This window comes from Neocloeon triangulifer, unplaced genomic scaffold (genome assembly GCF_031216515.1).
Source record: "Neocloeon triangulifer isolate White Clay Creek 2 clone unplaced genomic scaffold, ASM3121651v1 ptg000022l, whole genome shotgun sequence".
Lineage (NCBI taxonomy): Eukaryota > Metazoa > Arthropoda > Insecta > Ephemeroptera > Baetidae > Neocloeon > Neocloeon triangulifer.
The window spans coordinates 232,139-259,530 of NW_026775562.1; the positions used below are offsets into that span (position 1 = coordinate 232,139).

The 27,392-nt window shown below is 39.9% G+C and overlaps 4 protein-coding genes and 1 pseudogene across 7 annotated transcripts in view; 2 read left to right on the forward strand and 3 right to left on the reverse strand.

Moving 5' to 3' along the window:
• Positions 1 to 60: 60 nt before the first annotated feature.
• On the reverse strand, positions 61 to 3,405 carry LOC132204220 (TBC1 domain family member 14-like). Its single transcript, XM_059632592.1, has 11 exons — positions 3,170 to 3,405; positions 2,632 to 2,931; positions 2,298 to 2,581; positions 2,144 to 2,246; positions 1,917 to 2,088; positions 1,747 to 1,864; positions 1,564 to 1,695; positions 1,364 to 1,514; positions 1,139 to 1,299; positions 825 to 1,078; positions 61 to 771 (listed from the first exon to the last, which is right to left on the reverse strand). The coding sequence occupies exons 1-11, from the start codon at positions 3,296 to 3,298 to the stop codon at positions 587 to 589; spliced, it is 1,989 nt and encodes a 662-aa protein (XP_059488575.1). The 5' UTR covers positions 3,299 to 3,405; the 3' UTR covers positions 61 to 586.
• Positions 3,406 to 3,618: 213 nt separating this feature from the next.
• On the forward strand, positions 3,619 to 6,375 carry LOC132204243 (drebrin-like protein). Of its 2 annotated transcripts, none has more exons than XM_059632617.1 (10): positions 3,619 to 3,739; positions 4,247 to 4,389; positions 4,444 to 4,499; positions 4,554 to 4,666; positions 4,885 to 5,094; positions 5,145 to 5,309; positions 5,366 to 5,476; positions 5,537 to 5,690; positions 5,745 to 5,855; positions 5,922 to 6,375. In XM_059632617.1, exons 2-10 carry the CDS (start codon positions 4,307 to 4,309, stop codon positions 6,065 to 6,067), a joined length of 1,149 nt encoding a protein of 382 aa, XP_059488600.1. In that variant the 5' UTR covers positions 3,619 to 3,739; positions 4,247 to 4,306; the 3' UTR covers positions 6,068 to 6,375. The 2 variants fall into 2 exon arrangements, with proteins under 2 accessions (XP_059488600.1, XP_059488602.1); XM_059632619.1 differs by lacking the exon at positions 3,619 to 3,739 and adding an exon at positions 3,811 to 3,925.
• LOC132204242 (spermatogenesis-associated protein 1-like) lies at positions 6,372 to 9,789 on the reverse strand. 3 transcript variants are annotated; one of them, XM_059632615.1, is made up of 9 exons: positions 9,697 to 9,789; positions 9,462 to 9,571; positions 8,685 to 8,802; positions 8,037 to 8,193; positions 7,623 to 7,926; positions 7,180 to 7,529; positions 6,998 to 7,122; positions 6,670 to 6,942; positions 6,372 to 6,614 (listed from the first exon to the last, which is right to left on the reverse strand). In XM_059632615.1, exons 1-9 carry the CDS (start codon positions 9,769 to 9,771, stop codon positions 6,474 to 6,476), a joined length of 1,653 nt encoding a protein of 550 aa, XP_059488598.1. In that variant the 5' UTR covers positions 9,772 to 9,789; the 3' UTR covers positions 6,372 to 6,473. The 3 variants fall into 3 exon arrangements, with proteins under 3 accessions (XP_059488598.1, XP_059488599.1, XP_059488597.1); XM_059632616.1 differs by having other exon boundaries at positions 7,180 to 7,526; positions 8,685 to 8,805; XM_059632614.1 differs by having other exon boundaries at positions 8,685 to 8,805.
• Positions 9,790 to 9,878: 89 nt separating this feature from the next.
• Positions 9,879 to 13,135, forward strand: LOC132204600 (receptor-type tyrosine-protein phosphatase S-like; annotated as a pseudogene).
• A 2,276-nt stretch (positions 13,136 to 15,411) lies between these two features.
• Positions 15,412 to 27,392, reverse strand: part of LOC132204123 (tyrosine-protein phosphatase Lar-like) — a 116,271-nt gene continuing 104,290 nt past the window's right edge. The window contains exons 20-39 of the mRNA XM_059632400.1: positions 26,619 to 26,758; positions 26,447 to 26,551; positions 25,727 to 25,824; positions 24,979 to 25,148; positions 23,688 to 23,953; positions 23,425 to 23,643; positions 22,882 to 23,019; positions 22,675 to 22,818; positions 22,393 to 22,609; positions 21,993 to 22,165; positions 21,741 to 21,935; positions 20,956 to 21,420; positions 19,200 to 19,619; positions 18,398 to 18,682; positions 18,181 to 18,339; positions 17,473 to 17,778; positions 17,310 to 17,420; positions 17,089 to 17,258; positions 16,890 to 17,025; positions 15,412 to 16,565 (exon numbers count right to left, since the gene is read on the reverse strand). Coding sequence (XP_059488383.1) covers positions 16,497 to 16,565; positions 16,890 to 17,025; positions 17,089 to 17,258; positions 17,310 to 17,420; positions 17,473 to 17,778; positions 18,181 to 18,339; positions 18,398 to 18,682; positions 19,200 to 19,619; positions 20,956 to 21,420; positions 21,741 to 21,935; positions 21,993 to 22,165; positions 22,393 to 22,609; positions 22,675 to 22,818; positions 22,882 to 23,019; positions 23,425 to 23,643; positions 23,688 to 23,953; positions 24,979 to 25,148; positions 25,727 to 25,824; positions 26,447 to 26,551; positions 26,619 to 26,758 — 3,986 coding nt within the window. The 3' untranslated portion in view covers positions 15,412 to 16,496. The remainder of the gene's footprint in view (positions 16,566 to 16,889; positions 17,026 to 17,088; positions 17,259 to 17,309; positions 17,421 to 17,472; positions 17,779 to 18,180; positions 18,340 to 18,397; positions 18,683 to 19,199; positions 19,620 to 20,955; positions 21,421 to 21,740; positions 21,936 to 21,992; positions 22,166 to 22,392; positions 22,610 to 22,674; positions 22,819 to 22,881; positions 23,020 to 23,424; positions 23,644 to 23,687; positions 23,954 to 24,978; positions 25,149 to 25,726; positions 25,825 to 26,446; positions 26,552 to 26,618; positions 26,759 to 27,392) is intronic.

The following is a 27,392-nucleotide window of genomic DNA, read 5'->3' on the forward strand; positions in this document are numbered from 1 at the left end:
TCAATGAGATCAAGAGGAACTTAGCTGTATTTGAATGATTAAAACTGAGTTTAAGTTTAAAATATATTTTATTTTTTAATATCATGTAGGGAGGATTCTTATACAAATCGAACATCAATTTGTAAAAAGACATGCATAGGTAAAATTTGAATATATTTTCAAACGCTCGCACATTTAAACGAAGAGAGCCATTGCTTGCTTGGCACCAGACGTAAAATGATGTGTAATATTTTTTTTTCATAGATCAACAAGGAGATTCAAAATTTCTGCAGGTCCATCAATAACAGGTAGTTTTTTTAAATACCAAAAATATAAATGTAATAAAATGTATACCAAACAAATTTTCAATCAACTCGTAAAATTTTCTCAGATCTGCGACGGTCATTCTTGAGTATAAAAATTCATATTGTTTAATATCACAAAGTCTTACTTACAGATAATAATTTCACGCCTCATTCGAAAACACGTATTGTATATTAAAAAAAAAAAAAAATCATAAAAGCTTGACTAGTTACTAAACGAAGTCGCACTAGTCTCGTCTAAAACATAAAAGCCATTCGCCCGCACATTATATCAATAATTTATCTCAGTTTGTGCCGATATGGTTGGCCAGCACGCAGTCAAATTTGAGTTTGCCCACCGATGTGCGAATCACCTCTATCGAGCGAAAAAGTGCCTCACCATTGATGTCGTCAGGGAGTTTGTTGAGAAACTGGGAGCCGCGAACAAAATCCATTTCCTTCAGTGTGTCTTGATACAAATGGAGCACACCTACAGCAAGATCAAATTAAATTAAGAATAAATTCAGCACAGTAAAGGCCTACCAAGTGCAGCTCTAAAAAGAAACTCTTCGCCGTCTCGGAGGTAAAGGTCCCAGACACGGCAAGTCAGGTCCAAAGGCATCGATCGAGAAAACATGGTATACATCCAGTCCAAAAGGTACAGATCAGGAGTCAGGGCCTGCTGAGTGAAATGACGACTCAGATGAGGCAGATTCTCAGCCAGCAGATCGTTGTAAGTTGCAAAGTAGGCAGCAATGGCTGCCTCGTCCAGGCAAAAGAAGGCGCGTTGGCACGGCCTGTCATTGATACATAAGATTTGGTTATATTTTTAAAATATGAAATTAAAAATAAAAGACCTGTTGAGCATGTTGGCAAAACAGACGAAGGCATCGGCCGGTTCGAGGTTCAGGATTAGGACAGCGGCGATGAAGGACATGCCCTGCACGTACCCCACATCGGGTCGGTAGCAAACATAAGCACCTAGCAAACTGTGCAGGACGTCGTAATAGGGTCCTCCCTTTTTTTAGGAATAAACTTGTTAACTCTGAAGGATTTAAATACGGACGTTTGAATGAATTTACCCTTTGGAAAATGCAGAGTGATGGAAAAGTTCTGGCAATGTCGAGTTGGATCAGCTGCACACTGGCCTCTTTATCCGAAGAAGTCGAGTCCAAGCTGCCGTCTTGGCTCAAATTGCTGCACGACTTCACTTTTTCAAGTCTTTCTTGGGCTCTAAAATTCCAATTTTTATAAAAAAATAATTTCTTAAAAAATTGCAAACCTTGAAACACAGATCTCGTACAGGTCAGGTGTCAGGTTGAGCTCATTGCCGACAGCCAGTCTCCACACTTTCCCTCTTGTGCAGGGTGGGATTCCTAACCACCACAAATCCCTTACTTTTTTTAAATTTTTCCTGAAAAGAGATTTTTAAAAATTTTATCCAATTGTATCTAGATTTATTTACATAGAATCCCATTTTGGTAATACTTCAGAGCCCCACATTCTCACAGCGTTGGCCATGTGGTCTTCGGCCTTCAACTGCTGCTGCATTTGTTTTTTCTTCAATTTCTCCTCTTTCATCTCTGCAGGAATTTATTCAATAGCTGTTTCAATCAACAATTACCATATGCAAACCTTTTTTCTTTGCAGCCTCGAGTATTTGTTGGTATTGCAGACGATGTCTCTCCTCTTCTTCAGGACTCTTGGCTGGCAAATGAGAAGGACGAGCCTCAAGAATTAAAGAGCCACTGCTCGCCTCTCGACCAGTGAAGACCAAACTGCTGGCACTACCACTTGAAGAGCAAGCCTACAAATTAAAAAAAATTATATAAAAATTGAGAAAATGATGAACTAAAAATTACTTCGTCTAGCGTTTGCGCTTCCGATCCTCCACTATGACTTTTACGGCCAAACAGTCGCCAGTTTCCGGAGTCTTTACTGCTAGATTTCCAGCCAAAAATGCTCCTGGTGGAAAATATTTATTAATTCAGACATATTTTTAATTTGCAGAATTACTTAGAAAATAAATTGGAAAAGGCCCCGTTTTGCTTGTTTTTTGACGGATCTGTACTTCCAACACTGCTTCGGCGCTGTTGGCCCGTCAGAAAAGCATCTCGGAGAGAAGCTGTGCTTGAGGCGTCATCGTCAAGAGATGGGCAGGACGGATTGATGACCAAAGAATCAAGGGTTACTCGACTGATGTTGGAGAGTGAGGAAAACGGAGAGCCAGATTTGCTTGGACAGTCTGATTTTGGAAGTTCGTCTTCCACCGGAGGTGGTTCCTCAACTTTAGGCTCAACCTTCAAATATTTGATTTTAAAATCTTTTCATTTTATTGATAAATATTTACCTTGGGGATGACATGCAGCTGCCTCGTGACAGGGCTGTAAGCAAGTGGCATGGCCTGTAAAAGTTGCTCCAATGGAATAGCGGTTCGGTGTCCTCCGTTCGTAGTGACTCCTTGGCCAAGAGGTTCCTTTTTGTTCTCAGGCCACGTGTGAAACCACTCTTCCTTGCCAGACTCTTCAGTAGACTTAGGACGGCCCTCGGAGGCAAGAAGTTCCGTCACGTCTATTTTCGGCAAACTTCTTGAATTCTGGCGACGGTGTGTCTTTTTGAATACCAATGATGATGACTCATCCTCCACTTGCTGGAAATTGAAGACACTTGTGAGACTTCCGAATAATAATTTGATAATGTGTGGATTTAATTTAACATACATAAATGAGCATGGAAAGGTAACACTCAGGTTCATAAAATTATGCATCAAGAATAACGCCATTTAAAATGATCTGAATTAAACTTTTCAAATAAAAATTAGTGTGATGATAATTATTATTGTTTCTAATGTAAAATTGGGCTTTAATTAATTAAGTGGTTTAAATTACGTCGATTTTGATGTTCATGACAAGTCCAAGGTCCTCGTCCTCCTCGTCGTCGGCGGGCGCCACGTCGCCGTCGGCATCTCCCTTGCCTACGACGACCTTACTTCGACTCCGAGACCGCAGCTTGAACATTTGTCTGCTCAAATTTAACCCTGATTGGCCCTAAACAGCCCCGTGGAAGTCGCACCCTTTCACTCTCAAACAACTCATCAACACAAAATAAAAGAATTAAAGATGGCCGCGGCCACCTGATCCAAATACATACTCAAGATACCAACCAAACTAAATAACTTTGGAGTACTGAAACACGCTATAAAACTTCAAATTTCTGCTCTAAAATTGTCATATTCTTCAAAATACGATTATGTTAATTGAATTGAATCCGAATCGTTCAAAAAATAAGGAACTATGAGAGAAAAATATAGTAAAATGTGAAAAATATATTTGGTTGGCAACCTTGTGTCAATTCAATACTCAACATTTTTTTCACATTTTGGTGCTCATCTGTATTTCGCATGAAAACAAACCATCACGGTGCTCGGCACGGAATCCATGCTTGTAAATAGCGGAACGGTATCGTATTTTTGCATTCATTGGTGCGGGAAACGGTCTTTTTAAAACCCATGACTCGGAATCGACGAGACGAGGCCCAAAATTGGGAGCTTTCATCTCAAAATCCTTCAAAATTATCGTATTTTTTGGCTTAAACGTTGTTTACTTATTGGTTTTCCTTTGCAAATTGCAACGTCTTAAATTTGAGTGAGATTAAAATTTTTTAGCTGTTCTTTTTCAACTCAGATTTATGTTATTCTGAATTTACTAAAAAATTCAATGATAAAATCCGCTTTAAAAAATTTCATTTCTTCCCTACAACTTTGTGGTACATTTTTTGGTCCACCGACTCCAAAATTAATTATAATCAAGTTCCGTGATGGGTACCGTTCAAGACCGGCTTAGTCCGCACATCCGTGTGGTCCGCATAGATAATAGAGGCCGAATAAACGAGTCAGGAAACCAGTCGTGCATGTAAACAGGTGTCGCTTCTCCGATTTACCATTTTTTTCTGTTCTTCACTCGCAGCGGATCTGGTGATCTTTTCGTGGGCAGCATCAGCCGGTCCTTTCTCTTTTCTCACTGGATATGGCGGTGGATCTTACCAAAAACAGGAGCAGCATTGTGTCCGCCTGGACAGAGGTTGTCGACGACAAGAACCCGATTGATTGGTACTCGTAATTACTAATAAATTCAAATTTTTCTTGACAGTTTTCAACTTTCAGGGCTCTTTTTGGATATGAAGGACAGACCAACGTCCTGAAAGTCGTTTCAAAAGGAGGTCAGTTATTTTAAATCAGAAGCGTTTTTGTGACGAAGAAAATTAAAATTTCAGATGGGGGAATCGAAGAACTGGTTGAGGATTTGAGCTCCGGCAAAATTATGTATGGATTCGTGAAGGTGCTCGACCCGAAAACTAGTCTTCCCAAATGTGTGCTCATCAACTGGGTATGAATTAATTTTTTCAATAAAATTATGAAACTTTCAAATATTTTGATTTCCAGAAAATGTTGATTTTGCATGGTACTTCATTTTCATTTAATAAGAAAACATATTTTTAAAAATCAAGAGAATATTTTTGCTCTCCCATTCTCTTAAAAAAGCCTACAGTTTTTTTCTAAATTTTTAAAATGTTGTTATTTTTTCTAATTTATTTTTGTTTGCAGCAAGGTGATGGTGCTCCTCTGGTGCGGAAAGGCGTTTGTGCCAACCACATTCACGAAGTGTCTAAGCTACTGCACGGCGCCCATGTGACCATTAATGCACGAAATGAAGATGAAGTTGATTTACAAATAGTTATTGAAAAAGTCTCAAAGGCTACAAGCTCTGCGTACAGCTTCAAGGACAGGATGGAGCCTGAAAGAGCGGCACCAGTTGTAAGATAAAATATAAATTGTGTTGTAAACTTTACTTAAAAATTCTTTAGGGAACAAAATACGAGAAGCTGAATCCTGCAAAGGAAATCAATTCGAGCGAGCGGGACAGGTTTTGGGAAAAGGAGGAGCAGGAGGAGAAAAAACGACAAGCTGAAGAGAAACGCAAAAGGGAGGAGGAGACCAAACGGAGTGAGGAGGAGAGGATCAAATTAGAGGTTGTTTCAGTCATCTTTATTTTTTCTTCAATGTGAATTTAATATTTTTTTTTCAGGAAAAGAGCCTTGAAAAAATGCAGAAAAAGGAGGATGAGTGGACGCAGAAGCACCCTGAGCCGAAAAAAGAGGAGAAAGTAGTGGTTAGGTCTTTCGTCAATCCGCCCAAGGTTTTATAATGAAATTTTTAAAAAAGAAATTGTATTATTTATTTATTTTATTTTCACTAGGAACTTAATTTAAACAATGGTCATGGAAATCACGGAAACATTCCAACTAACTCAGAGGAGCAACTTTCTCCTCTGGCCGAAGCGCAGCGAACGTTGGCCCGTTTTGACGACGTTCCTGCCCCTATGCAACTTTCTCCCGACAATGAAACACCAGGTATTTTTTATTTCTTTTTTTAATTATTAGTTAAAGTTTTTATTTTTTGAACAGCTGAGCCAGTGCAAAATGAACCTGTGCCTGAGCAAGAATCACAACCAGAAACTCCTCCCAGCAAAGAAGACTACGGAATCAGGGCCAGAGCGCTCTATGATTACCAGGCTGGTGCGTTTTGGACAAACATTTGAATTGTATTTTTCATTTCACCAAAATTTTCAATTAAAATTCTAGCTGACGCGACCGAGATCTCTTTTGACCCTGATGATGTCATCACGCACATTGACCTGATTGACGAGGGATGGTGGCAGGGTCTCGGTCCTGACGGAACCTACGGTCTCTTCCCAGCCAACTACGTCGAGATCATCACCGAAGAGTAACCCAGTATTAATTAACCTACTTATCAAGTTCCATTCTTCCTCTACCGACTAATTATGCAAACCCGCAATATCACTTTTTGCGTCTCTTTTATCGTGACTGATTTTTTAATTCAATGGGGCTATTGCAATGATTTTGCTTTTAGTATTTTTATCATTCAAAAGTGATTTTTACACAAATTTATGATACATGCGGCAGCTCATGTTTGTTGTGACCACAAAGCGGCAGATTCGTTGTATTTTGTCCTCTCCAAGGATAACCTGTTAACGTTGAAAGTTAATAAATAAAATACTAATAGTTGTAAAATCAGCACCAATTTCGTTAATTTATTGCTTTGATACATCTAGAATTATTGCGGACGGATTCAGTTTATCTTGTGAAAAATTTGGATTGGATTTTGAAGAACTCTTAGGCTTTATTTGTAATTGTGGGCAAGCGCGTCCTGGTCGAAGGCATTATCCTCGAAGAGCGCAAGGCGGCCACAGCTGCTTTTTTCTCGGATAACTCAGATCGGAAGTTGCGAATGTCCATTTCTACGTGCGCTCTTAACTGCACAAGACAAATATTTTTAAACAAAATAAGTTATTTTTAATTCGAGACAAACCTTAATTTCAGTTTCTAGTCTGAGCTTGACAGAGCCGATTGTTCGGTTTAAATCTTTGACCTCTCGCTGCAGTCTGCAGGCAGCCATTTTCAGGTTGGACTTGCGTGAAGGTCCATCCCTTAGACCTGAAATCTTGACCTGCTGGTCCTTGTTGTTGTCCAAGGAGCTGAGCAAGTGTCGGTCGAGCTCCATTCGCAGCTGGGCGCACGCATGTTCCAGCGGAACTTGCGTCCGCCTGGCAGCTACAAGCTGCGACTTCAAAGCCGTCTGCTTCTGCAAATTGAAAAATTTAGGGATTTCAGGTTTGAAGCAGAATGAAAAAAGGAACCTTGTCTTTTTTGACGCGCAGTTTTTGCTGCAAATCGGTGGCTCGGCCGACCAAGAGGTGTCGACGAGCCTCCTCTTCTCGGTTCATAATCGATATCTCCCGCAATTCTCTCATAAGGGCCAGTTCTGTGTGAAAAAAGTTCTGATTAATACAGATTTCTTAAATTTCATTATTACTTCTACCATCTTCATTTTCATCATCATCGTTAGTGGAATTGTTTCCCTGGAAAAGTCTGAACTGCTGAGGTTCTTCGGCCTCCTCCAGCTCACCATCTAGTTCAATGGGGGTGTCCATAATTCTTTGGATTGGGGTCTTTGGTGCTGCATCATCCTCAAGGATGACGAAAGTGACGGAGAAGTCGCCCTTCTGCTCGATATTTGGCGAAAAAAACTTATCGTGCTTATCTGCAATAGGAATGGTCACAATTGGCCCAGGTGAAACAGGCTCATCATCATTCTGGCTGAACAGGTGGTGCTTGCTGAGGTTTGGAATCGCCTCAACTATTGCAGGCGCCGACTCGCTGTACTCGCTGCTAAAAGTGTAAATTTATAATTTATTTAATTTAATATTAATCATATTTATCAAACTAAATATTAATTTATTTAAAAAATGATTTTTTTTATACCCATCTTTATTTTTCTCCTCTTCCTCGGCTTCCTCGTCCTTCTCCGTTTCAAAACTTTCTGCAGCAGTGATAGCTTTTGGACCTGGCAAGGCGATGGCTTTATATGGTTCTGGCGAGGGCGTTTCTTCCTCAGACATGACCCCCGAATCCTCGGTGTGCACAGCCGGTGACTGCTCGATGGCCGGAACCACAGTCTGCAAGCCCTGCTGTGGCGTTAGTGACAACGCCGGGAATGTTAATGTGCTCAAATTGTTCAATTCAGCCGACTGTGGTGACGTCAATGAATAGAGATCGTCTGGAAATCCTTTAACAAACAAGTAAAAACAAATAAATTTAAAAATTAAAATATTTTTTGTTTAACAATTTTATCAGATTTTTTTTTTAATTAAATTGATGTAAAAAAATTAATTTTACCTTTTATCGCTCTGCCCTTATCTGAGTCGGTAAGAAATGACGTTGTAGTTTCAAGTCGCGACTCACTTTTGATTTTAATCATATAAACTTCAGGATCGTTGGCATAAGGAGGAGCGAAATTCTTTGCTCGTAGCTGTTCTTCTTGGTGCAACTTTACCTGAAGCAGAGGGAAACATTATGAAAAATCTACTCGACGAACAGGTCAAAAATTTGGTATGACGCCTGTCGGTGACGAGGGTAGGCCACCCGCACGTCATAGGAAATAAGCAGGTTGCGTTCGTTGCGTCATATCCATAAATAAATGTTGATTATAGGGTAGATGGGATTTTCTTGCGACAAGATTAATATATTCATTGTATTTTTGGAAATACAAAATATCAGAAATTTCAATTATGTATATCAAAGTCAACAGTCAAAATGGGAATTTATCTAAAATTTATACTTTTTAAAATTATTTTTGCTTTGCTTTTTTTAATTAATTAAATGATTATTATTGTTTATTTGTCCAAACTGCTGTAAACAATTGTACATTGAAAGAAAAATGTTGAGAAATAATGAAAGAAAATTAATATATATATATATAAAATGATTTCTTATTTCTTTAATCTATCAAAGGTGAAGAAAACCATAATTTGACTCTGTTTTCACCTGCGTGTAGTTCCTTCCGACAGACCTGAGGAAAACGAAGTCGTCGGGAGCGATTTGCGGTCCGAGCTGCATGGCGATCTCTGTTCTTAGGCGTCGGACGCTCGCCTCCGGACTGACCCTGCTGGTGAAAATGAATCGCCGCCGTTCCACTTTCCCCAATTATTCCTCGCGGCCCTCTTTGTGGCGATTGGTCGCGAAAAACGGGGTCGCCATCGATTCCCCTCGTTTCGGGGTCACTAGGGTGCCGTGGCAAACACGCGAGTGGGCACACGCAAGCGAGTTAGTGGCAGAGTGACCACCAGGAAGTGGCGTCGATTTGAATTACATGTAAATTAATTGTAATTGTCCTCAAAATTAAATACTTTATACTTAACAAAATTTATATAAAAGTAAAAAGTTAAAAATTAAACAAAATAATAATACTTTTGATAAATTATTTCAAGGAAAACGTTATTGTCCTGAAATTAACTTATGGATTTGTACAAAATTACTATTTCTGAAGGTTAATCTTGTTCCCAGATAAAAACCACATAGTTTAACTTGTATATTATATCAACCAGACCTTGTCCTGCGTGTTTTCATTATCTAAGATGAAATTCTTGGAGTACATGAATTTATTATATTTTTGCCCTTTCTTCCAAAAAAACGACCTTTAATCCGTCAGTGACATAAGTTTTCGTGCCAGAAAGTATTACTGCGCAAAAATTTCATTCCACGGGGCTATTTATAGGAATCAGCAAACAAAGAAGTTTCGATCGGTTTCTGTTTGAAACAAACCTGAGGAAGCCAAGAGATATGGACTGCTTGTCGATAGGGCTGCTGGTCAGTTGGCGCGACTCCTGCCAATTCTCAACCGGCACCTCATACACATGCAACTCCAGCAAACCCTTTAGAATATTTTGAAATATCAAATATTATTCAATAGAAAATTGAGGTGAGACGGAGAATTTCTTATGTTGCTAAGGAACGCCCAAGACAACAAAATAAAGAAGAACTTTGAATTTTTTTTTACCTTTTCCGAGTCGGCTGACCTGCTTCTGCGACTTGACCTGTCGGTGGCCAACGCGTCCGTCAGCGACGCACTCATCGTGCGAACTGCTTGTTGTTGCCGAATCTTTTATAATGAGCCCTTACACGCGACGATGACGATATAACGGAGAGTGCGTGCCAACTGTGGCTGAAAAATGCGCACATATGCCCTACAGAGGGAAAATCCATTTTGCGTTTCTTATCCACAATAAGCAACAGAGCCTAATTGTATTTGTTAGGAGAAATTTATTTTGTGAGACACAAGTGACACTTTATTTTCTCTAAATTAAACTCCTGGGGAGCCGGCGCTCCTTGGGAGCCGGCGCTCCTGGGGAGCCGGCGCTCCTGGGGAGCCGGCGCTCCTGGGGAGCCGGCGCTCCTCAAGAGCCGGCGCTCCTGGGGAGCCGGCGCTCCTGGGGAGCCGGCGCTCCTCAAGAGCCGGCGCTCCTGGGGAGCCGGCGCTCCTTGGGAGCCGGCGCTCCTGGGGAGCCGGCGCTCCTGGGGAGCCGGCGCTCCTGGGGAGCCGGCGCTCCTGGGGAGCCGGCGCTCCTGGGGAGCCGGCGCTCCTCAAGAGCCGGCGCTCCTCAAGAGCCGGCGCTCCTGGGGAGCCGGCGCTCCTTGGGAGCCGGCGCTCCTGGCGAGCCGGCGCTCCTTGGGAGCCGGCGCTCCTCGGGAGCCGGAACTCCTTGGGAGCCGGCGCTCCTGGGGAGCCGGCGCTCCTCTAGAGCCGGCGCTCCTCAAGAGCAGGCGCTCCTGGGGAGCCGGCGCTCCTGGGGAGCCGGCGCTCCTGGGGAGCCGGCGCTCCTTGGGAGCCGGCGCTCCTCAAGAGCCGGCGCTCCTTGGGAGCCGGCGCTCCTCAAGAGCCGGCGCTCCTAGGGAGCCGGCGCTCCTTGGGAGCCGGCGCTCCTTGGGAGCCGGCGCTCCTGGGGAGCCGGCGCTCCTTGGGAGCCGGCGCTCCTTGGGAGCCGGAACTCCTTGGGAGCCGGCGCTCCTGGGGAGCCGGCGCTCCTGGGGAGCCGGCGCTCCTCAAGAGCCGGCGCTCCTCAAGAGCCGGCGCTCCTGGGGAGCCGGCGCTCCTTGGGAGCCGGCGCTCCTGGGGAGCCGGCGCTCCTGGGGAGCCGGCGCTCCTGGGGAGCCGGCGCTCCTGAGGAGCCGGCCATGTTTTTTTACGTCCAGCTCTAATTTTTCAAAAACTTTGGTTTAGCCATCGGCGAAATGTTGATAATTAAAAAATTGTCTTCGAATGACTGAATTACGATAATCGAGACCTTTTCTGGCTACTGTAAACTTTAAAATTAGTGATATTTTTAAAATATTTTAGTCCCTATTGATGAGTTTTGATGCATCCTATCCAAAACTGATGATTTTAAAAAAAAAATTTTTCGTTTTTGATATCCACTTTAATATTTGTTTATGTTAAATTGTTATAATGAATTAACTAATAGTCTTGGAAATAATTGTTAAATTGGATTTTTGGCAAAAATGATGAGGAAAAACAGTTTCAATGGTTATTAAATTTTTTGTTTTATCTAATATTTGAGGGAAATGATTTTTAGTATAATAGTTTTTCATTGTGATTTACAACTTATTTGAATGAAAGTGTTTTCATTTCTTATTCGTTTTTTATTTTTAGAAATTAAACAACTTGCTGGCTGACGGGACGCGTTTTGTGACTGCCAACATGATGTGCAACAAGCCCTAAAACAGGCTCGTCCACATTCTGCCTTACGAGGCCACCCGAGTGTGTCTGCAGCCGATCAGGGGCATGGAAGGCTCGGACTACATCAACGCCAGTTTCATCGACGGATACAAGTACCGCGCTGCGTACATTGCGACGCAAGGACCTCTGGCCCACACCTCGGAGGACCTTTGGCGCATGCTGTGGGAGCACAACTCGACCATCATCGTCATGCTCACCAAACTCAAAGAAATGGGCCGAGTGAGAAATTCATATGTTTCATCATAAATTTTTCTAATTTTCAAAAAAATTTAGGAAAAATGTTTCCAATACTGGCCAAACGAACCGTCCGTGCGCTACGATTGCTTAGTGGTGGACGCAATTGCTGAGTACAACATGCCCCAGTACATTCTGAGAGAATTCAAAGTATTTGCTTTCCCTTAAAAAATTTAAATATAAAATTAATTTAATTAGATAACTGATTCGAGAGACGGGCAGTCGCGGACGATTCGTCAGTTCCAGTTTTTGGACTGGCCAGAGCAAGGCGTTCCCAAATTTCCCACATGCGCGAATTTTGAGGACGCAGAGAAGAGCGATGGTCCAAACGGAGGTAAGGAAACTCATAATTTAATGAATTTGAGTAATTTTACATAATTAGCTAATTCAATTTATAAAGCATAGAATGGAATTATTTGCCAAAATTAAATTATTAAAGGATTCAATAAATAAATCAAATAAATGATTTTAAGTTATAATTTAATACTAAATTCTTATTTTTTTAAACTCAGGAATTATCTTTCTTCAATTTTAGCTCCATTTTTTCCTGCTAAAATTTTTAAAAATTTGTCCCTTTTTCCTCCATCGCTCCTCGGGAAAGAGCCATTGCTCCTTGGGCTCCTTTTCTGGAAAAATTTCATAATTTGCTTTTTTCCAGACTGAAGACCAGTATATTTTTATTAACGACGCTCTGCTTGAGCACTTCATTTGCGGCAACTCCGAAGTTCCTGCCCGAAGTCTGCACTCTCACTTGCAAAGACTTCTCATAGCTCCAATCGCACCTGATCAACCCACAGGAATGGAGCTTGAATTTAAGGTAAAAAAAAAAATGACCAAATCTTAGTTCAATTAAATTAAAATAATTTAATGTCAAAAAAATGAATTTTAAATGATGTGTAGAAGTTACGAAAAGATTACAGATGATAACTTTGATACATTTATAATAATGTCTTTTTCTTAATATTTGTTAAAGTGTTATAATGAATTAACTTATAGTCTTGGAAATAATGGTTAAAACTTCGTCTTAAATCTAAGGAAGTAGTAAAATTGACACATCGTTTAGTAAAAATATTATGTAACCCTTTGAATTTTTTTTTTTGCAAGTAATGTTTTAAGCGAATAATTTTGCACGCTTCGCTCGCATACTTGCTTTTATATTTCAGAACAAAAATTTTCTCACAACATTATAATATAATTTAAGCTTCATAATTCCTTTCTATTTAAAATTTAATAAATTTTGACGACACAAGCTATATGGAATGATTTAATATAATAGTTTTTTATTGTGATTATAGTGATAAATTATTTGAATGAAAGTGTTTTCATTTTTTATTTTTAGAAATTAAACAACTTGCTGGCGGACGGGACGCGTTTTGTGACTGCCAACATGATGTGCAACAAGCCCAAAAACAGGCTCGTCCACATCCTGCCTTACGAGGCCACCCGAGTGTGTTTGACTTGTTGCGAGAGAATAAATGAAATGAAATACATTTTACCGCCTCCGATCTGGCTGAGTTTGTTTGGAGCAAGAAAATTTCAAGCATAAAATAAAGGAAAATTGAATAAAAATTCCAAATTTATTGATACATTACTTTTTAATTGGTTGATCGCCATTCACAGTAAAACCACAATCACCGCAATGTCATATTAATCTTCAAATAAATAACTAACACAGATCGCCGAGCGTTTCCTCGCTTCTTTTTTACATCAGTAATATCACTCAATAATTAGCGCATATATTATATTAGAAATGAACTGTTCCAAATTTATTGATGATTTTTTTTTAAACTATACACATGATATCAACGGTATAATTTTTTTTGCATTTTCACACCAATAGTGCAGATCTACTGGCAGACTAAAATTGGCACACGCGCATTGATTATGTGTAATCTGATATTTATTCGTTACAATGATATGAGATCATCGATAATTTTCGCAAATTTAGAGGAAAGTTTCGTTCGATATGTGTATGGGCTATCCAGTAGAGCTGCGACACGGGTGTTGCGAGAAATCAGATCTACTAATGAACACTGAAAACTAATCAATAAATCAACGGCTTTTTAAATAATTGCATTCAATTTAAACAATTAATTGCAAAATACTACATAATACAGCGTCTATATTTTACATCAATTTTTTTCTCGGTTTTAATAAAACGGATTTTTTTTTAAATTAAAAAAAAGAGAAAATAAGTAAATTTTGGTCATACTTTTTGACTTGTCACTATTTAACAAATATTTCCATTGAATAATATAATTTCTCAACACTTAAACTTTAAAGAAATCTGCCATACACATAATTTATTTATAATTTATACCAGTGGCGGCGTTTCATCGTGCGAGGCCCATGAGGAAATTTTATTGGAGCCCCCCTCCCCCACTCCAGTAAAAATTTATTCCCAGTATTCCCAGATCCCAGTTTCAATTAAAAATATTTTTTTTTATAAATTGAAAAAAAATTTAAAAAACTAGCTAGAACTTATCAGAATGACCTATCCTAGATTTTTATATGGTCGCCAGCCCAGAGTACAAATTCCCGGTGTACGAACTCTAATGTGTATTCAAGAATTTAAATTCATGTGTTTTTTTTTTTAAATTTAGTTAAGGTTATTTGTAAATATATTAGTAGAAAAAATTGTTTTTGTAGCGACTCTGCCGACGTAACATACAAACTGAACTCATTCAATCCAAACTCCCTGAGTACGAGCTTCCGATAATGTTTACGTGCGCTTACATTCCGCACACGACCAATTTTTTTGTCCGCAAACTCTAAATCATTCCCGAAACCACGCTTTTCCATATCCAGAAGGAGTTCCATCTAAGATTTCTCGGTGCTCGCATGTGTGAGAGCCGTGGCTCCTCGGGAGAGCCGTGGCTCCCCTGGAGAGCCGTGGCTCCCCAGGAGCGCCGGCTCCCCAGGAGCGCCGGCTCCTCTGGAGAGCCGTGGCTCCTCTGGAGAGCCGTGGCTCCTCGGGAGAGCCGGGGCTCCTCGGGAGAGCCGGGGCTCCTCGGGAGAGCCGTGGCTCCCCTGGAGAGCCGTGGCTCCCCAGGAGAGCCGTGGCTCCCCAGGAGCATCGGCTCCCCAGGAGCGCCGGCTCCCCAGGAGCGCCGGCTCCTCTGGAGAGCCGTGGCTCCTCGGGAGAGCCGTGGCTCCCCAGGAGCATCGGCTCCCCAGGAGAGCCGTGGCTCCCCAGGAGCATCGGCTCCCCAGGAGCGCCGGCTCCCCAGGAGCGCCGGCTCCTCTGGAGAGCCGTGGCTCCTCGGGAGAGCCGTGGCTCCCCAGGAGCGCCGGCTCCCCAGGAGCGCCGGCTCCTCTGGAGAGCCGTGGCTCCTCTGGAGAGCCGTGGCTCCTCGGGAGAGCCGGGGCTCCTCGGGAGAGCCGGGGCTCCTTGGGAGAGCCGTGGCTCCCCTGGAGAGCCGTGGCTCCCCAGGAGAGCCGTGGCTCCCCAGGAGCGCCGGCTCCCCAGGAGCGCCGTGGCTCCTTCGGAGAGCCGTGGCTCCTCGGGAGAGCCGTGGCTCCTCGGGAGAGCCGTGGCTCCTCGGGAGAGCCGTGGCTCCTCGGGAGAGCCGTGGCTCCTCGGGAGAGCCGTGGCTCCCCTGGAGAGCCGTGGCTCCCCAGGAGAGCCGTGGCTCCCCAGGAGCGCCGGCTCCTCTGGAGAGCCGTGGCTCCTTCGGAGAGCCGTGGCTCCTCGGGAGAGCCGTGGCTCCCCTGGAGAGCCGTGGCTCCCCTGGAGAGCCGTGGCTCCTCGGGAGAGCCGTGGCTTCTTGAGATTTTCAACTAATATATTTACAAACAACCATAATTAAATTTTTAATAAAAAAAACCATTAATTCTTAAATTTTTGAAAGCACATTAGATTTCGTACTTTGGGAGTTTGTTTCGGTGAGTGGCTAAAACGAAATTCCCGTACCCGTCCCGATGCCAGCAATCAGTTATTATTTCCGCCTTGAACACCTTTGATGCCGCCACTGATTTATACACATGATCAACTTTGGACGGCTACATAGTTGAAATTTTTCAAACAAAGAATTTTTGTGGCTCAGATGATAGAACGCCTAAAAGTTATAACAAGCTCCAGCAATAGCCTAGATAATGTTTCTACAGCGTTATTTTTTTCTGTTGTATATTTATTATCCTGATTTTGTAGAAAAGTATTCCTCTGCTGTGGAGGAACTTGAGCTACCATGCTTGGGATAAATGTTCTTCGCTGCGCATGAAAATATTTCTTAATTTTTTGACAGACCTGAAGCAAAATGATAACTCTCTCCCCAGGTACTTTTCGCACGTCGACATAAGCATGTTAAAAATTTTGGTCTCTTCAGCTTGCAAATATTTTCAGCGAGCGGCCCATTTTTCTCATCCGAAGGCCTACTATGGGTTAATAGCAAACGTGAGAAAAATAACATAGCAATTGTTCATAATTATTTACACACAAACGTTTCGCGCAAAAGCAAACTTCAAAATTGATATTTTTATTTATATAATAGAATTTGATTAAAATTGCGCCTGATAAGCATCAATTGTAACGTTTGATTCCGCGTATAATGTGTTGATACGTTAATTAATTTTGACCCTATCTCTGCGATTATTGTCAGAATTAATTGATTCAATTTATACACACTTGTTATAGCAAAAGACGTTCTTTTTTTTATGTAATCTCGTTTTCTCCTTCGCTGTTTGTTCGGCGTCGACTCGTCTTTCTGCCACAAATCGAAGTCGACGCACAAAACACTTTGTCGCACTTTTCCAGAAGCACTGCTGTGGTTCTCCTCCCAATTTGTTAAAAGTCTTGCCTATCAATTTGTTTAGACTAAAACGTCTATGTCTCAGGTGGTGTAATGATCAAACGACCCTAAATATTCCAGGGCGGCGCGGTAGCAAAACTGGTATTGCTCCTGAAATAAGAAGGATAAAATTTTTTAAAATTCAATCAGTTAAAATTGAGCTAAAATTGAAGAAAGATAATTCATTTGAGATTCCAGAAATTCTTGGAAAAAAATTAAAAATTTAAAAAAAAAAATCAATATAATTTAGCACAGTTAATAAAAAAATAATTTTTTAATTCATTCCAGTTAAAATTTTTGCAATCTATTATGCTTTTATAAAGTATTATTTCATTCTGTTGACTTATATATATGTATTTATATGTATTATTTAAAAAGATAAAATGTAATTTATTTTAAAAATACTAAAAGTCATTAAATTAGTAATTTCCTCACCTCCGTTTGGACCATCGCTGTTCTCTGCGTCCTCAAAATTCGCACAGTCTGGAACACGTCAACCACCCCTTCGTACTGCATCCTCTCCAAAATTATACTCAAGGCGATAAAAACTCCTGTTCGTCCAACGCCACCGCTGAATTGAAAAATAGTTATAATTATTAACGTATCAGTGGAACCGAAATTGATATTTTTCTACCTGCAATGAACTGTAATTGGTCCTTCTTGGCCAAACTGCTCCTTGGTTTTGTGCACCTGACCAATAAAGTCTATGAAACCCTCTCCGGATTTGGGAACGCCTTGCTCTGGCCAGTCCACAAACTGGAACTGACGAATCGTCCGCGACTGCCCGTCTCTCGAATCAGTAATCTAATTAAATTAATTTTATGAATACATTTTTTTATAAGAAAAAGCAAATACTTTGAATTCTCTCAAAATGTACTGGGGCATGTTGTACTCAGCAATTGGGTCCACCACAAAGCAATCGTAGCGCACGGACCGTTCGTTTGGCCAGTATTGGAAACATTTTTCCTAAATTTTTTATAATTAGAAAAATTTATGATCCAACTTTTGAACGTCTCACTCGGCCCATTTCCTTGAGTTTGGTGAGCATGACGATGATGGTCGAGTTGTGCTCCCACAGCATGCGCCAAAGGTCCTCCGAGGTGTGGGCCAGAGGTCCTTGCGTCGCAATGTACGCAGCGCGGTACTTGTATCCGTCGATGAAACTGGCGTTTATGTAGTCCGAGCCTTCCATGCCCCTGATCGGCTGCAGACACACTCGGGTGGCCTCGTAAGGCAGAATGTGGACGAGCCTGTTTTTGGGCTTGTTGCACATCATGTTCGCAGTCACAAAACGCGTCCCGTCCGCCAGCAAGTTGTTTAATTTCTAAAAATAAAAAAAAAAAAAAATAAAAAATGAAAACACTTTCATTCAAATAAGTTGTAAATCACAATAAAAAACCTATTATATTAAATCATTCCATTTTTTTAAGATTCCCCTCAAAAATTACGTAAAACAAAAAATAGAATAATTATATTATAATTAAAACTGTTTTTCCTCATCATTTTCCCCAAAAATCCAATTTAACCCTTATTTCCAAGACTATTAGTTAATTCATTATAACAATTTAACAAATATTAAGAATATAATAGACATTCTTATAAATGTATCAAAGTTCTCATCTGTAATCTTTTTTTAACTTCCACACAACATCATTGAAAATTTATTTTTTAGACCTTAAATTTTACTAATTTACTTTAAATTAACTAAGATTTAGTCATTTTTTACCTTAAATTCAAGCTCCATTCCTGTGGGTTGATCAGGTGCGATTGGAGCTATGAGCAGTCTTTGCAAGTGAGAGTGCAGACTTCGGGCGGGAACTTCGGAGTTGCCGCAAATGAAGTGCTCAAGCAGAGCGTCGTGAATAAAAACATACTGGTCTTCAGTCTGGAAAAAAGCAAATTATGAAATTTTTCCATAAAAATTTACAGTTTTCATAACCAACCTGGACCATGTAATTCCGTTGAGCTCGGAGACAAGTCACGTGCCCGTAAATGTCAATGGACTTTTCGTGTTTCATTCTCTCGATCATGGAGTCGATGACGATGAAGCATCCCGTCCTGCCGACGCCGGCACTGCAGTGGACGATGATGGGGCCCGCGTCGGACGAATTCAGGGCTTTGACTCGTTTGAGGAAAATCAAGAAAGGCGCCGGATGTTCTGGTACTCCGTGGTCAGGCCATGCTGTGAATTGCATCTGGCGCACTTCTCTCCGTTCGGAACTGCCAACCTGTTTCCGACGAAGAAAACATTTTTAAATACTTTAAATTGGTGTTTTATTAATAATTTATTTACAGTTAAAAACAGAAATTTCTAAAAAAACAAATATTGGTGAAATTTTAAACATGTTCTCAAAATATCTAATAAAGAATAAATGAAAAATAAAAATTTTATAGAAAATTAAAGCAACATGGAAGTTTGATTGGTGTTTTAACTTATCGTTTTAATAATTAATAAAAAAAAATTATTAAATAATATTTATACAATATAACATATAAATTAGATATAAATTAAAAAAATTAATCACAAAATTTTTATAAAACTCTTTTAAAATATATTAAAAAAACCTATTTTATTTCAAAAAAAAAAAAAAAAAACAAAACTATCGTTTCTGAATTATTTTAAAATGAAGAACAAGAATATTTAAAAAAAATATTAACTAAGTAAATAACAGATAGACAAACATAAAAATATAATTTGATTTTACAAAATTTAATACAAATTTGTTGTTGCAGATTTGTACTGACCTTGGTTAAAGTAAAGCTTCTAATGCTGAAGGCGGCCAGATGCTGGGTATCCTTGACCGCAACTGTGATGGGACCGTAGGTTTCGGAGCCTCTAGTGGGCCAGTACTGGTCGCACTTGATCCTCGCCCTCTCCTCCAGCCTCGTCATCATCACAATGGAGGAGCTCTTTGTCTCCCAGACCATCCTCCAGAAGGCGGCGAACGTATCCGCTAAAGGTCCTTGCGTCGCAATGTAAGCGTTTGGTTTGCGGTAGCCGTCGCAAAAGTTGGCGTTGATGTAGTCCGAGCCCGGAACGCCGTGCTCGGACTGCAGGACGACGCGACTGTGGTCGTAGGCGATGACGTTGGCATAACGGTTCTTTGGTTTGTTCACCTCCAGACTAGAGTTGTCCCATGTGAATTGCTGGCCTGGCTCAATTGACTGAAAAAGAAAGATATTTATTTCTTTTTAGGAAAATACAACAGCATTCAAAATCTAATTTGCTAAAGCTGTTTCTTAGTTTTATTTAAAATTTAAACCAATTAAAGCTAACATTTTATTTAAAGTTTTAGACTTTTCCCAATGAAAAAATCTATGAAAAGATTTACATGTGGCTCCTCAGGACAGCCGTGGCTTTTTAGGAGAGAAATGGAAGAAGTAGGTGAACAAATTTTTAACCTATTGAATTTAAATAAACTAAAATGCTCTATTATAGCGAAAATAAATTTAAATAAAATAAAATTCAGGTTTGCTCCTCGGGAAAGAGCCACGGCTCCTGGGGAAAGAGCCACGGCTCCTGGGGAAAGAGCCACGGCTCCTGGGGAAAGAGCCACGGCTCCTGGGGAAAGAGCCACGGCTCCTGGGGAAAGAGCCACGGCTCCTGGGGAAAGAGCCACGGCTCCTGGGGAAAGAGCCACGGCTCCTGGGGAAAGAGCCACGGCTCCTCGGGAGCCACGGCTTCTCGGGAGCCGGCGCTCCTGAGGAGCCGGCGCTCCTGAGGAGCCGGCGCTCCCGAGGAGCCGTGGCTCCCGAGGAGCCGTGGCTCTTTCCCCAGGAGCCGTGGCTCTTTCCCCAGGAGCCGGCGCTCCTGAGGAGCCGGCGCTCCTGAGGAGCCGGCGCTCCTGAGGAGCCGGCGCTCCCGAGGAGCCGTGGCTCCCGAGGAGCCGTGGCTCCCGAGGAGCCGTGGCTCTTTCCCCAGGAGCCGGCGCTCCTGAGGAGCCGGCGCTCCTGAGGAGCCGGCGCTCCTGAGGAGCCGGCGCTCCTGAGGAGCCGGCGCTCCTGAGGAGCCGGCGCTCCTGAGGAGCCGGCGCTCCTAAAAAATAAAAATATAATAATAATTGTCAATGTTATTTGGTCAAAGTATTTTTTTCACCAAATCAGTACTTTTACTAGACTTGAATGATACATTAATAAACATGATTTAAAACTAAAAACTAAATCCTACAACCAGTTGGAATTTCATAAATTATTAATTAAATATAATTTAAAAAGTAATAATTTAATTAAATATTTTAATTTACACACCAAACTTTAAGCTCATTGATATAGTAAATTTGCAATTAAAACATTAAACATGTATACATGAATTTGTAACAGGAAATATAACTTATAAGTTAAGTTTAAAGAGCACGAAAGAGTCATATTTGAACAAGCATACGGAGTCAAATAAGGCTCCTCGGGAAAGAGCCATCGCTCCTCGGGAAAGAGCCATGGCTCTTCGGGAAAGAGCCATCGCTCCTCGGGAAAGATAATTTATTCAATTAAATTAAATTTATACCTCATATTCCTGTGAAAATTTGATGTTGTCGTTGGCCTTCAGGGCTTGCACGTGCGTGGCCAGGTGAGAAATAAGGACAGGGGGATGTGCCAGCATAGCCGGCGTCTTGAACTGAATTCTTCTCACTTCAACCGGGTCATGGGGATGCACCGGAGGGCCTGTGGGCACCGGTGAGGGCTCTGCCGTCATCAGAGGTCGGGTGACCGTTCCGTGTTCAGGCATTTTTCTCGGCTGCCTCTGTCTGCGGACGACCAGTCCGGCCAAAAGACACATGGCCAGGACGATAGCAGCAATGACAGGGCCGATTATCCACAGGGCGCCTGCTTCATCCAGGTTTCGGTTGACCGAGACTTCTGACGTCTCAACCGGAACATTGGGATTTGGACGCCTAGGGGGCTCTCCAGGGGGCACTTCTCGCATGTCGAGGGACAGCAACTCCGAGTATGGGCTCGATGTGTAGAGATGCTATTGAAATTTCAATAAAATTCGTCAAAATTTGCAACAAAAAAAGGGATGTTCTATTTAAATTTTTTTATTTATTTTTAAATAAAAAAAAAATTTCAATAATTTTAATGCTAAAAAATTTAAAAAAATATTTGATATTAAAATTTGAGCCAATCAAATGATTTAAAGTTTTTTTTTATGAAATTGACTAAAGGTTTTTAGTTATTTTTGTTTCTCTTTTTAATTAATATTAATTTAACAATTTTTTTTTTCAATTGTAATATTTAATTATATTTTTTCATTTAAGTTGAGCTTCATTTTTATAAAAATATATACTGCACCTTCTGTGGAGTATCAACCACTGCCCGAACAAAAATCCGGTACTTCTTGCCAGGTTGCAGTTTCCGATTGATGTAGCCATCATAGGCTTCCCCATTTCCAAGGTGGAAAGTGTATGGAATGTTCCTTTGTGGGAATTTGGCAGCCACGTACGGTTCCAGGGTGTACTCTGTTTTCATTCCCTGATTTGCAGAGACCTGAATTTTTTAGAATCAGATTATAAATTTATTTTAAAAATTGCGTGGCATTTGAACCTTTTCTGTTAAAAGTTCGTCGGGATGTTTTGGAGCTTTGGGGACGTCAGGTACGGCAATCAAAAAGTAATGGCTGATAGGGCCGTACTCTTCGGACGCTTGGGGAAGGATCACTTGAATTTCCTCGCTGTTGAGAACTCCGTAAAAGTCAGGCTTGACCATCGGCTGTGGAGCTGGAATGTGTTTGTGGTAATCGTCAGTGCAGTGCTAATTTTATGAAAATAAAAATAACCACTTTTAAAAGAAAGTGTGCAAGAATTGCAGTCCAAAAATTTTTAAATGATTAACAAATCATTCTATGATAAAAATTATCTATGTTTTAGAAGGAGAACCCCCTTGAAATAAAATTATAATTTCTTTAAAGCCATACAAATTTTTCTTTCTTTTTAAATCCACTAACCTGCCATTTGCGTTGTGACTGCAATTTTGGTTGGTGGAGTATATTGCCTGTCCGAGGGAATGGCGCTGACGTTGACGCTGTAAGTTGTAAAGGGAGACAATTCATTGATGGTGTAGCTCCTGGCTGTCGCCTCCAGCAAAATTGTGCGTCTTGGAATTGTTTGTGTCTGAGTTATGCCTTGTGAGTCAACAAACTCTTTGCTTGCATCAAAAGAAATCTAAAAAAAAAAAAATAAAATAATTAATATTAAAATGTTTCTATTTTTTATTTAAGAAAATCAACCTTGTAATTGATGGGGTTCAGTCTGATTGGTGGTGACCAAGTGAGGGTCATGGAATGCGTGGTCACGTCTTGCGCCCGCAGGTTGAGAGGCACGTCTTCCGGTTTTACTTTGACTGTGATTTTCTCTGACAAACGTCCCAAGCCCTATGGATGAGTGTCGTGCAGGTTGCATAACTTTTAATTTTTAAATTTAAAAGTAGATCTTACAGTTTTGGTTCTGGCCGCCACTGCAAGTGCGTACTGCGCGTATTTTTCTAAGGAAGTCAATTCTGCTGACTCGGTGATACCGACCACTTTGTGCTGCCACTCGTCCAAGTCCTCAACGGCCGTCATTGTGTAGAAAATCTTAAAATAAATTAAATTTATTTAAAATAATGATTTCCAATTGCAGTGGAAATTTTAAAAACATTTTTGAGCAAATAATGAATAAATCATAAATGTTACAATAAATGATTTACGATTTTTAATGATTGCCAGTAAAAAAGTTAAAATCAAATTATTTTTACAAGTTTATTGATTTAATTTTAAACAATTAAATAATTTTGTTTACAATTTTTTCAAATTAACAATTAATTTTGAATAATTTTCATTTAAAATCACAAAAAGGCTGAGTGTTTTGTTACATTTTTATTAAATTTAGGTTAAAACATGTTTTTTGTGGAGTTCAGCTGAAATTATTTAATTAAACTAAAATTTGTAACAATTTTGCAGTAAAAAGCAAAAATAATTTGATGAAAATTTCAAATCAACCTGATATCCGATGACTTTTCCTCTACTGGGAACAGCTTCCCACCACACTTCAACACTCGATTCGCTTGTGGCGACCGCTTTTATGGACATCGGCGCTCGGACAATGTCCCTCTCCGTACGGACCGTCATCCTTTCACTGTACGGGCCCGGCCCTTGCAAAGTGTGCGCCCTGACTTGGAGGATGTACTCGGAGTGCTCTTCCAAGTCAGTGAATACGGCCTAAAAAGAACATTAATAATTTTAACAATTAAATTAAAAACAACCTTGTTCATTGTGATATTCCTCTCGATGGGCGCCTCTTGCTTTTTGTGGAAAAGCATGGTGTAGCGCGTCAACTGGCCATTTCGGCGCTCCTTGGGCGGCGGTTTCCAGTGGATAGACACGATGTCCGGCGTTTGGAAGTGGAACGTCACATTGACAGGCGGCCCCGTCGGCGGTCCTTCGGGAGTTAGCAGGTACTTGACGGTCTCCTGTCCGTAGCCGATCGTGTTTTGGCCGGCCACTCTGAATTCGTACTCGACTCCTCTCTCTGTGTGGAAAAAAACAACCACTTCGGGTCAGTTCAAAAGCAGCGTTGTTTGGAATGGACTTCAAATAAGCACTCGATATTGGCAAAGGGTAAAAGGGGATCGATTTCAGAATGTTTGGCGCGGGTTGAAGCATAATTTCATAAAAATTTCACTCATTCCAAAATGTTGTAATAAGAAATAAAAACAATTTAAAAGGTAATTTTTTTTACGTATAGTTCAAATAAGCTAAGATATAAGATAAGTATTTTTTTTTGTAAAAAGGAAAAAAATAAGGAGTTAATTGCGCCAGATAGGGTCTTCTTGATCTTTGAAGCTTTAGAAAAATTCTTGCTAGTGTTGGTGTCGGTGTCTTAAAATTAAATGTTTCTTTCTCATTTAAAAAGTGATTATTATTTTCAATGTTCGTAAAAAAGGACGAATAATCAGCAATAAAAATTTTAATTTAAGACTCCTTATTTTCTGGAGTCAAATCAAGTTTTTACAACTATGTGAATTAAATTTCGGAATTTTTTAAAAATAAATTGAAATTTTTAACCATTTTGACCTGTTGTGAGAGAATAAACGAATTGAATGAATCAATTGTGTAAAGATTTAACTTGAATTTACCTCAACAAGTGGAGTATTATTTTTCCAAATTGAAAGGAACAATTAAAACCCTAAGAAATGAAAAATGAGGCTTTTATGTTTCTTCTCATTTTTAAAAATTGTTTCGGATGAAATGATAAATGATTGATCAAGTTAATTAAATATTTGTGATCAAATCCTGTAAAAATAGCACAAATATCAAAATTTTTATTTTCCCCAGCCCTCATGTGTGAAATAAATTCAGTGTCATTTTTACTTTCCCCTTCGCTTTTTTAATTTTTATAAACTCGTCGCAGCCGCGAAAAGTACACAGAGAGTGACGCAGGAAATAATTCTGGTTGCGCAGCTAAACAAAGAAGTAATTGCTTTTAATTTTCCCTTCCGCCGGCGCAATTTTCGCCGGCCGTGCAAACACAATTATATTAAATTTCACGCTCACCGAGCTGTTCTATGCGGTGCGTGAACGTGTGGCTGTTCTTCTGCACTTCCACCCTGTTCTCGTGGTCCTTGACGCCGTACCTCAGTCGGTAGCCGAGCAAGTCGCCGTACGCCTGCGACGGACGAGTCCACTCGAGCTCCAGCGTCACGGAAGGCTCCCTCTCCAGAATCCTGTTGTAGAGATAAATGTCACGCGTGAGAGCGAAAAGGGAAAGGGATGGTTCACGCACTAACGCCAAATCTTGGCGCTGCCAGAAATATACACAACCTCTTTTGCGGCAAAAAAATTTAAATTTAGGAAATGTATTTATACCAATTTTACTAAAAAGAAAATAAAATTGTATAAAAGCAATGGATTTTTAGGCATTTATTTTTATGAAAATAGTTGAAAACGTTTTGATCGGTTTTGATCAGATTCTGAATTAATATATAATAATGGTAGACGATAAGAAAATCTGTTTCTCTCTATTTATAAAAATTAAATTTTCTAGAAATAACTTCTTCTTTTAAAAGTTCTATTTCAAGCAATTTTATCTCAAATATCAACTATTTTTTTTTTATATTATAGAATGATCAAAATTATTCAATTTTATTTTAATTTACATAAGTTTTATAAATTTATGACGCCTCCATTCAAACTCTTCATTCTTTCCAGACTTTAACTAATATAATATATTCTTTGTACGTCTATTTAACATATATTTCTCATAAATTGCGACTTCATGTGAGGCCACAGGGCAAAAACTCACTTTAAATTCACAGTAGGTCGGTTGGGAACCCCGCCGGGAGTGTGAACGGTTACGGAGTTGCTCCGATCACCGTCGCCTTTTCTAGTCAAAGCAGCTACCTGCAAAAGGAAGTAGATTTGATTTTAGCACCACTTTCAAAGAGAATATATGTGTCATTCCCATTCCCCATTTATTATCGGATCAACGGCCAAAGTGTACATCAAAGAGCAGCGAGTCAATCCTTAAAAAGTAATTACAGAGAGTGCAATACTATTTTATTTTTCAAAGTTATATAAATTTTAAAAAATTATAAAATCCTTAAGCTTGAAATTTTTAACATTTCAATCAGTTTTTAAATGAACTAATTAAAAATTATAATTAAATAATAAATTAATTTTGTACAAAATTCGGTGGAATTAAAATACAAAATTCAATGTAATTCATTTTAACGTAAAACTTAATAAATAAATAATCACCAATGATTTTTTTTTACATAATTCGGCTTTTTTCTTATAAAAAATGAATATTAAGGAAAAAAATTATCTAAATTGAATTATATTTTGCCAATAATATGAAAAGAACCAAATATTTTTCAGAATTCCAGCTTAAGTCAAAATTTAAACTTTTTAGTTTGTCTCAACAATAAAGCCGGAATTCTAAATTGTCAGGGGTTGTGTAGCTGTGAATGCTTTTCCAATCTGCGGCCCGCTCTCTTTTATTTTCCTCCACGCACACACGTACCTGCACAGCATACTTGGTGTCGGGCTGGAGTCCGGTAACGTTGAAAGTTTCCATGTTTCCGCCAATCACGTCGAACCTCATCGGCTCGTTCAGCAGGTTCTTGCTCTGAATATTTGATGGCGAAAATAAGCCATTACGTTGGAAAAAGAGGCACTTTGGGTGCTCAGCTCACCTCGTCCTTGATCTCCTGCACGTGCACGTGGTAGCCGCGGATGAGGCCGTTGCGCTCCTTGTCGCTCGGCGGCTTCCAGTCCACCCTGATGCTCGTCGAGTTGATCGGAGTGACACGCACGTCTTGCGGATTGCCGGGCACTGCGGGTTTGAAGATTAAATGAGAAAAGGGATCCGCACTGATGAGGGATCGCGCTTATCTGCACCGAGGCGAATTCGGATGAAGAAAAAAAATAGACTTCGTAAAATGAACCATATAAAAAATAAGAAAATCGATTATATTAACTTTTTGTTCTGTCTGAATTGAATAAAATTCAAAATTTAATTATTTATGAATGGATTTTTTCGTTTGATTTCATAAAATTTTATGAATAGACTGGTAAAAGTGAGTTTTTTGTGGTCCAAAGATTATTCCGACAACGGATCTTTGAGAATTGTGTGAATTTGGTCAAAAATATTTATAGCCAAAAACAATTTACTTAATTTTTCCCTCATATAAAGAATTTTCTTTGTTATTTTATTACAAGTCTTCTTTTTAATTTCTTGGTTTATACTTTGTTTTTAATTTACGGAATATTTTATATTATTTTTACAGCTCATTATATAATTATAATTTTTATTGGAGCTATTTGAGGTGAAACAAACTTCAAGCCAATGATTTTAAGAAAAAAAATTACTTTTGAATTGAAGACATTTTTTAAATAACCAATGCAATTCATTCGTCAATCAAAGGATTTCAAAAAAATACTTTTAATTATCATCAACTTGGGATTTT

Bases quoted from the DNA above. Each gene is read 5' to 3' on its own strand.
- LOC132204242 (XM_059632614.1), bottom strand. From the start codon at position 9,771: ATGAGTGCGTCGCTGACGGACGCGTTGGCCACCGACAGGTCAAGTCGC. The intron at 6,943-6,997 runs GTTCCTTTTTTC...TTCAATTTGCAG, and splicing joins TGCGCGTCAAAAAAGACAAG to AAGCAGACGGCTTTGAAGTC. The intron at 6,615-6,669 runs GTTTGTCTCGAA...TGTCTTGTGCAG, and splicing joins GACTAGAAACTGAAATTAAG to TTAAGAGCGCACGTAGAAAT.
- LOC132204243 (XM_059632617.1), top strand. From the start codon at position 4,307: ATGGCGGTGGATCTTACCAAAAACAGGAGCAGCATTGTGTCCGCCTGG. The intron at 4,667-4,884 runs GTATGAATTAAT...TTTTGTTTGCAG, and splicing joins AATGTGTGCTCATCAACTGG to CAAGGTGATGGTGCTCCTCT. The intron at 5,477-5,536 runs GTTTTATAATGA...TATTTTCACTAG, and splicing joins CTTTCGTCAATCCGCCCAAG to GAACTTAATTTAAACAATGG.
- LOC132204220 (XM_059632592.1), bottom strand. From the start codon at position 3,298: ATGTTCAAGCTGCGGTCTCGGAGTCGAAGTAAGGTCGTCGTAGGCAAG. The intron at 2,247-2,297 runs GTAATTCTGCAA...ATTTTCCACCAG, and splicing joins TTTTCCAATTTATTTTCTAA to GAGCATTTTTGGCTGGAAAT. The intron at 1,079-1,138 runs GTCTTTTATTTT...TATCAATGACAG, and splicing joins TTTGCCAACATGCTCAACAG to GCCGTGCCAACGCGCCTTCT.